Source organism: Haliaeetus leucocephalus, unplaced genomic scaffold, assembly GCF_000737465.1.
Source record: "Haliaeetus leucocephalus isolate CR32 unplaced genomic scaffold, Haliaeetus_leucocephalus-4.0 Scaffold267, whole genome shotgun sequence".
In the NCBI taxonomy this organism is placed as follows: domain Eukaryota; kingdom Metazoa; phylum Chordata; class Aves; order Accipitriformes; family Accipitridae; genus Haliaeetus; species Haliaeetus leucocephalus.
Window position 1 is genome coordinate 184,155 of NW_010972703.1, and position 8,233 is coordinate 192,387.

An 8,233-nucleotide genomic window follows, 5' to 3' on the forward strand; every position below is an offset into this window, starting at 1 on the left:
CCCCCCCCGGTCACAACGGGCCCTACCGCCCCCGGGAGCGGAGCCGGGTCTCGCAGCGATCGTGGCCGTTAACGGTACCGGGAGCCGGTACCAGGAGCCCGCACGGCCCCGGGAAACAGCCGCTCCCCGAGGAGCCGGGGGCGGGGGGGATTACCCGTGTGTTACCGAGCGGGGGCCAAGGAGTTTGTAAGAGCTAAAAGTGCTTGTGTGAGGGTGGGGAAAAGCAAAAAAGGAGAAAAAAAAAAAAAAAAAAAAAGGTGTTTCTGCCCGGTTTCGAACCGGGGACCTTTCGCGTGTGAGGCGAACGTGATAACCACTACACTACAGAAACACGGTATAAAAGCGTTTTCCCCGCGGAGCTACGACCGTACAGGCCCCTCCGGTGCGGCAGGCACCGAGGATCGGGGTCTCGCCGGGGGCTCCGCGGCTCCGGCGGAGGGAAGAGTCTGGTGGGGGAGGAAAAAGAGACACGGGGAAGGAGCAGGGATGGTTAAAAAAAAAAAAAGATTTAAGGGCGCCCAACGTGGGGCTCGAACCCACGACCCTGAGATTAAGAGTCTCATGCTCTACCGACTGAGCTAGCCGGGCTACAGGGGGAGCGCTCGCCCGCCCCTCAGCTGGCGCCCCAAGCAGCCACGCCCCCCTCCCCGGAGGCCCCGCCCCTACAACGCCGGCTCGGCCTCCTCCCCCCCACCCCAGACCTCCCAAAGCAAAGAGTTGGAAGGGTAGACAAGCCCGCCGCGACCACAGAGACTACGGGGCCACCGTGGCCTCTGTCGCCGCCTTCCTCCGCGCTGATTGCACGGACAACGGGGAGCCTCGGTTCCCGCGGCAACGGGAGGAGGCCGCCAAAGCTCCTCCCGGCCCGTTTACCACCTGCCCGCTACCGTAGCAACCGCTCCGCCGGCGCCTAGCGCGCCACTTCCGGTCAGGTGCCACTGAAAGGGGCGGGGCTTTACCGCAAGAGACCGGAAAGCGGAAGCGCCGCGGCGTTTCCCGTCTGTTGGCGGAGCACCTCACCATAGAGAGGCAGCGGCGGCGGGGGCGGGAGAAGGGATAGAGCGTCTTCCCCGTCTTCGGGGCCGGGGTCGGCGAGCAACGGGGCAGCGGCCTAACCGGGGCGGCACCTGCGGGCCCGTTTGGGCTGAGGCCGAGGCCGGGCCCGGCGGCGGGGGAACGTTGTGTGGGGAGCGGTGAGGCCTCCACCGGAGCCCGGTTGGGCCTTGGGGTGTCGTGGGGTGGGGAGCGGGGTCAGGCCCGGTTGGTGGGGGCAGGAACGGGGCCAGTCCCCGGTTTTGGGGGGACAGGGGTGGGAGTAGAGCAGTGCCCGGCCCTGGAGGTGGAGGCGGGGTGTGGGGGAAGAGGAAGCGACACCCCAAAGCTTTGGTGGCATCTGGGTGGGGACCGGCCACCCTTCTGGGTTGGAGCTGGTGCCCACCCCCACGTAGGGAGTAGCCGGGGGTTGACAGGGAGCTCAGGGCCCCGTGAGGAAGAGGAGAATCTCTCGGCTTCCTCCTCCATGGCAGCCACAGCGGTTATAGGCGATGGGGTCCCTTCGGGGGGCTCCAGCGGGCGGCTGAACCCGGTGGAGACGCTGCAGGAGGAAGCCATTTGCGCCATCTGCTTGGACTATTTCGTGGACCCCGTTTCCATCGGTTGCGGGCACAATTTCTGCCGTGTCTGCATCTCACAGCTATGGGGTGGTGAAGCCGAGTACGAGGTGGCCTCAGGGGCCGCGGCGGTGGGCGGTGGAGAGGTGGGGATGGGTGACGTGCTGGAAGAGGATCTGGAGGATGAGGAGGATGAGCTGGATGAGGACGAGCTGGATGTGGAGCAGGAGGAGGAGGAGGAGGACGGCGGTGCAGAGGAGGAGGAAGACGACATGTGGAGTGAGGAAGAAGACGACACCGACCTGTGGGAAGATCCCGTGGAGGAGGACATGTGGGACGGTGGGGTTGGGGGAGAGCTTTACTTTGGGGACGAGGACTATGACGAGGATGTGATGGAGGAAGAAGACGTGGAGGAAGAGGAGGAGGTGGAAGAGGAGGAAGAAGAGGTACAGACACCTCCTCCCCCTGTCCTGGCCACGCGGCCTCGACGCCTCCAGACCTTCACCTGCCCGCAATGCCGAAAAACCTTTTTCCAGAGGAATTTCCGACCCAACCTTCAGCTGGCCAACATGGTGCAAATCATCCGACAGCTGCACCCGCACCCCCAGCGCCTTGCGCCACCTGCTGCCGGTCCCTCAGTTTCGGGAGCTGCGGTGGGGGTCCCGGGGGTCCTGGTAGCAGTGGGGGGTCAGGGACCACCAAACTTGTGTGAGAAGCACCAGGAACCCCTCAAGCTTTTCTGCGAGGTGGACGAACAAGCCATCTGCGTGGTGTGCAGGGAGTCGCGGAGCCACAAGCATCACAGCGTCGTTCCTCTCGAGGAGGTCGTGCAGGATTACAAGGTACGAAGGTTTCGGGGTCAGGATAACGGGGTGGTTTGGGGTTGTTGGGTTTTTTTTTAGGGGGGGAAGACAGCTGTCGGTGCCAGTAGGAGCTGACGGCGCAGGCTGGGTCACGCTGGCAGCAGGCAGACGGCGTTGGGTGGTTGGAGGCGGCATACGGGTGGGTCTTGCTGGGCTGGTTTGGCGAGCAGAGGGGGGTTGGGGACGAACGGGCTGCGTGGGTTGGGGTGCAGGAGGCCAGGAAGCCACAAAGCTGGTGGCTGGGTTGGATTTGGATGGGGAGGGTCTGGTTAACCACAGAGAGGGAGGTTTGGGGACCAGGCAGTAACAGTAATGAAGGCAAAGCTAGCTGGACTGGGGAGAAATTATCCTGTCGAGGAGCTCAGCTGGTCCCGCTGGGCTGGTTTTGGGTGAAACCCCTCCGGGCTGCGGCTGGTTGAAATGAGCACCCACGTTGTGGTGGGTCCATGCCTTACAAAGCCCTTTCCAGGCGGCTCTCCAGCTCGCTCAGCCCAGGCGGTACCTGCCTGAGGGTCTTCAGAGCCTGACCCTGAATCCCCAGCAGCAGAGACTCTTCGTTAGGGGTTTTAATGGGGCAGCTTTCCTGTCTCGAAGGCGTTGCTTCCCGCTTGGGTGAGACCTGGAACCCTGAAACCAAGCACGGCGGGGATGATGCTCGCTGGGCCCTTCAGGCTGCTGCTTACCTCATCTCTTGTGGCTTCAGTTTCTCTGCGAGGTCACGTCTTGCTTTTTGGGGTCTTCTGGAAGAAAGGAGTGTGTTTTTTGGTTCATTTAATATCCAAAGGTGTCTTGGAGGAGCTGCTGCCGCACGTGGTCGCATCTCACCTCATCCTCCCTCGCTGGAAGCTCTCCGGAGCTCTGGCCGTGGCGATATATTGGCAGCTCCCGTCGGAGTTGGCACCCTTTGAGCCCCTTGAGGTTTTGGTGGGTGTTTGGTAGCCAGGAGGAGGCTTGGGGAGATGGAGGTGGTTTGGGGTGGGGGGAAGGACAGCGATGGGGTGTATTGTCCCTGCGTCAGGCTGTTTTGTGGTGGGTGTTGGAGCGTGGCTGACAGTGCTGTTTGCTCTTGGGTCATCTCAGTTTTCCCCTTTCCTTTGCTGTAGGAAAGATGCTGCAAATACTTGAGGAGGCAGAAAAACTAAATTTCTAAAAGGCAGAGCTGTTTGTGAAGGGCAGAGGGAGCATCCTGGGAGGGCGGCAAGTCATAAGTGGTTGATTTTTTGGGAAATGCCAAAGCTTATTCAGCACAGGGAATCACGACTGATAAAGCAGGTAGCGGTTTCATCACTGGCTTAAGCTGATCTAGGACCACGCTGCTACTGAAAGGCGCAGCCTGAAAAGATGGTCTAAGCCTGCCCTAGGTTTGTACTGACTTTAGGAGCACAGATCCCTCTCTGGGTCCTGATCCCAACCCAGCGGGATGCCTGTGCGATGGCTCGAGCCACACATCGAATAGTCCGCACTTGGTGACTGTGGATCTGGCGTTTGCGGATGTTCCCCGATCCGAGTGGGGCAGGGGTTTTGGCTTTCTAATTAAAACTAACTCCCAGAACGAGCGCTTACAGAAAGTGGTCTGAAATCTGGGTGGGAGGTTTTGTTCTCAGCCCTGCCATGGAGATAGGGACCAAAAGAGGAGAGGAAGGAGGGGATTGCCTGAGCCAAGGATGCTTGAGATGCATTTCTTTCTCTCAGAACAAACTCCAGAGCCACCTGGAGCCGCTGAAGAAGAAGCTGGATGCAGTCCTGAAGCAGAAATCCAATGAGGAGGAGAAGATCACGGAGCTGAGGGTAAGCGCCAGCTGCTCCTGGTGCAGTGGATGATCCTGCACATGATTCCTTTCCAAACTTATTCATTTCCCATGTCTCTTGCCTTCCACTTTTCACCCTGCCAAAAAATAATCAGCCCTCAGCTAAGGAGGACGCTGAAACGCCAGCGCTGGGAGGATTTCCTGGCCTGAAGTCCGGTGAGGGGGATGAGCAGGGAAGCTTTCCCCCCCGCCTCTGCCTTGCAGATACGAGCTCTCACAGAGGTGTTGCGGTCCCTTTGCTGCAGTCGTTGGGATCGCAAGGGCTGGAAGTTGTTTCCCTGCTGAATTAGAGCTTAATTAGGGGGGCAGTTTGTGCCTGAATGCATTGTGGGAATTGGTAGCCTGGGAGAGAGAACAAATTGATGTCCTTTGGGTCTGCTACTTGAGCTAAGGATGCCTTTTCTCCCTCTTTCCCGCTCTGCAGGACAAGATGAAGCTGGAAATCAAGGAATTTGAGTCGGACTTTGAGCTGCTGCACCAGTTCCTCATCGGGGAACAGGTCCTGCTCTTACACCAGCTGGAGGAACGCTATGAGAGCTTGCTGGCCCGTCAGAGCAGCAACATCAGCCAGCTGGAAGAGCAGAGCGCTGCCCTCAGCCGGCTCATCGCCGAGGCGGAGGACAAGAGCAAGCAGGATGGGCTGCAACTGCTTAAGGTTTTTTGGTTTGGGTTTTTTTCGGGAAAAGGGGAGAGTCGCAATCAGGGATTCCAGGAGGATCCCTGCTGCTGTGCCGGGCGAGGCCTCTCTTAGATGTTTTTGAACCTTCCCAAAGAGCTGTAAACTCGGATGATTCACGTAGTTGATCTCTGGACCATGAACCCTCGCTCAGCTCTGTGCTGGCAGCTGTAGGAACTCTGGCCCTGCTTTATGGTGAGGAGATAATGTTAGCGGGTGAGAATTAAGCAGAGCTGCCAAGAGGGGAGCAAACCTTGCTTCTAAAAGGGTCTTCCTCACGGGAGAGTGTCCTTACCGGATGGCTAGATCCTTCCCCGTCCCTCTGGTCAGGGATCCCGTAGTGTCTGTGGGACCACAGAGGGGAAAAACGGGATGCGCCAAGAGATTTGGGGCTTATTAGGGTGCCTGTATTAATGGGAAAAGCCTCTACCAAGGGGTGAATCCATGGGATATGTCTCTGTGGGATATTCCCATCACCTGACCATGGGATAGGACTCATCCTGTCTGTTGGGGTGGTTGGCTCATTGCAGCTCGGCTCGGTGCTGAGCTGTGGCTGCTAAGAGGATTTAGTGTGAGCCATGGTGGGATTGGCCTCAGTCCTCCCTAATCTTTTCTTTCTCTTTCTCCCCACTTCCCACCCCACTGCCTCCTTTTGCAGGACATCAAAGGCACTTTTATCAGGTCAGTGACTTTCCGTTGGCATCTTCTGGCTGTAAATAGCTTTTGTGGGGGGGGGGGGAAAAACCAGGAGTTTTGTTTTAAACCTCGTGTGGTGGTGGGCTCTTTTCCAGGCCGGGGTTGGGTAAAGCGAGGGAAAGCTCGGTTATGTCTGGTGTCAAAACAAATGTGATGGTGGGAACTCCTGGCTGATGTCCCAGCGGGGTAGAAATGGGATTCTGGGGGATGACTGGGGACCTGCGGGAGAGGAGAAAGGCTGGGAAGAGATCTCGGAGTCCCTCACAGCACCTGGCAGCCGCTTTTTGGGAGCGGAGCTGGGTGTGCCTGTGCAGACCTCATGCCCTGGGGAAGCAGGAGCCTGCTGGTAAGTCTGGAGGGATGGTTTATTTTGGTTCCTGCCCCCCCCATCTTTAAATCAGGCAAACAGCTGCTCTTCTAAATCAGCCCCCAGCTGCTTGCCGGCAGGTAATGGGGCTGTGTTGGAACATGGTCCAGCTGTCCCCAGTGCTGGGTGGATGCAGTTCCATCCCTGCCCGAAATTCGGCCGCTTCCTGTGGCCGAGACAGGGTGGGGACTGCTGGCTGTGCCAGCGTAACCGGTTCAGCCGATCTCTGCCCTGCTCTGGGTTTTTTGACTGTGTGCAGGGCATCCAGTTTCTCCTGTTGTGCTCAGGGGGCAGGTAGACACACACCAAATCCCCGCTTTTTTTTTTTTTGTCCCGTCCCCCCCCCTCCCCTGGCAGATGCGAGAACATCAAATTCCAGGAGCCCGAGATGGTGCCAGTGGACGTGGGGAAAAAATATCGCAACTACTTTCTGCAGGACGTGGTGATGAGGAAGATGGAGAAAGTCTTCAGTAAAGTCCCTCAAGGTGAGCGAGACCTTGCTCCTCTGCCCAAGGGGATGATGCGGCTTCTCAGGGAGCTCCTGGGGAACAGACGCTGGTCCTTCCCCAGCCTTGTTGGGGTTCCCCCCGCTCCAGCTCTGCCTCCCCACATTTCCACCCCCTTTTTCTGCCAGTTCCCTCAACACTGGCCTCTTCTCTCCTTCCTCTCCACGCTTTGCCCCATCCTTTGATCTTGATTGTCCCCCTAACATGGCTGTCTCCTCTTCCCATCCCCAAAGCAGAGCTGGATCCAGAGTCTTTGACAGCTCTGTGTGAGGCTGGGATGGGACTTAGCCCAGAGTTAAAAGAAATTGGGGGATTAGAGGAGTAAAAAGAAACTGGGGGGGTTAAAGAGGTTTAATTCTATCCCAGCCAAAACCAGTACAGACCCACGGTGCGGGCTATCAGTCACGGTAGCCACTGGTGCTGCAGGTACGCATGGGGGTGAGGATTTGGGGATGGGAGCTAAGAGAAGGGGGAAAAAAATCTTGGGATTGGGATCTACGGGGAGATAGGGGTGACCAGCGACCCCTCAACGTCCCCGTCTCCCTTCCAGCTGACGTGACCCTGGACCCCGACACAGCCCACCCTCGCCTGAGCCTCTCCCTGGACCGACGCAGCGTCAAACTGGGCGAACGACGCCAGGATCTACCGGACAACCCCAAACGTTTCGATTCGGATTATTGTGTGTTGGGTTCCCAGGGCTTCACCACCGGCCGTCATTACTGGGAGGTAGAGGTGGGAGGCCGACGAGGTTGGGCGGTGGGCGCAGCCCGTGAAACAGCTCGTCGCAAAGAGAAGACAACGGGTCCTCACCAGAAACGAGAAATTTGGTGCGTGGGCACCAACGGGAAGAAATACCAGGCGTTGACGGCCACGGAGCAGACGGCCCTGTCGCCCAGCGAACGGCCCCGACGCTTTGGCGTCTACCTGGACTACGAGCGGGGTCAGCTCTGTTTCTACAATGCCGAAAGCATGACCCACATCCACACCTTCAATGCCTCCTTCCACGAGCGCATCTTCCCTTTTTTTCGCATTTTGGCCAAGGGCACCCGCATCAAAATTTGCGCCTGACCGGCAACTCCCTCGCCCTCCCTGCCGGTCACCTCTTCCTATGCCGGATCTGGCCTTGCACACAGCCACGCTCTTTTCCCCCCAGCCCCTGCCTCCCCTCAATCCCTCGGATCCCGTTTTTGGGATCCAATGCTGCACTTGTCGTCTTGTACCTGCTTGCTCACCCCAACCTCCTGCCAGCTCCGCCCCAGGATCTCGCCGCCGTGCCAATCCAAAGCCGGTTTGGTTTGGGACAGCGATGGAGCCGCCTCAGAAGTGTTTTTCACTTTGGCTCCTGCTGCAAGGAGCTTCTCTCCCCCTTTTCCCGGTCAACACCTAAAGCTTTCCAGCTTTCCACTCGTTTCCCACCCACAGTTGAGTTTTGAGGTGTGTTTCGGCTCCCTTCAGACACGGGGGTCCACATGTTGGGGGGGAGCGAGTGCTCTTGGCTTCTTCAAACTTCCGTCAGTCATCTTCCCAAAAATCATTGGCTTTCGTATCCTGGTTGCACCAAGGTGCCTGCGATTTCTTGGGATTCACCTTTTGAGCATTTTCAGACCCCAGTTGGGTGTTCGGACCTGGAGTCGGACCTGTTTTGACCTGCAATGTTCTTTCCTTGCCTTCCCTCTTTTTGGGGGGGGGGGGGGGGGGGTCTTTTTT

General features: G+C 58.4%; 2 protein-coding genes and 2 non-coding genes across 4 annotated transcripts in view; 2 read left to right on the forward strand and 2 right to left on the reverse strand.

Moving 5' to 3' along the window:
• Window positions 1-8,233, forward strand: part of ZNF473 (zinc finger protein 473) — a 157,479-nt gene that overhangs the window by 107,764 nt on the left and 41,482 nt on the right. The gene's annotated exons all lie outside the window — the stretch shown is intronic.
• TRNAV-CAC lies at window positions 259-331 on the reverse strand. Its single transcript has one exon. It is a non-coding gene; the product is annotated as a tRNA-Val (tRNA).
• On the reverse strand, window positions 516-588 carry TRNAK-CUU. The gene has a single exon. It is a non-coding gene; the product is annotated as a tRNA-Lys (tRNA).
• Window positions 1,292-8,194, forward strand: TRIM41 (tripartite motif containing 41). Its single transcript, XM_010569282.1, has 6 exons — window positions 1,292-2,452; window positions 4,166-4,261; window positions 4,706-4,936; window positions 5,616-5,638; window positions 6,378-6,505; window positions 7,077-8,194. The coding sequence occupies exons 1-6, from the start codon at window positions 1,520-1,522 to the stop codon at window positions 7,592-7,594; spliced, it is 1,929 nt and encodes a 642-aa protein (XP_010567584.1). The 5' UTR covers window positions 1,292-1,519; the 3' UTR covers window positions 7,595-8,194.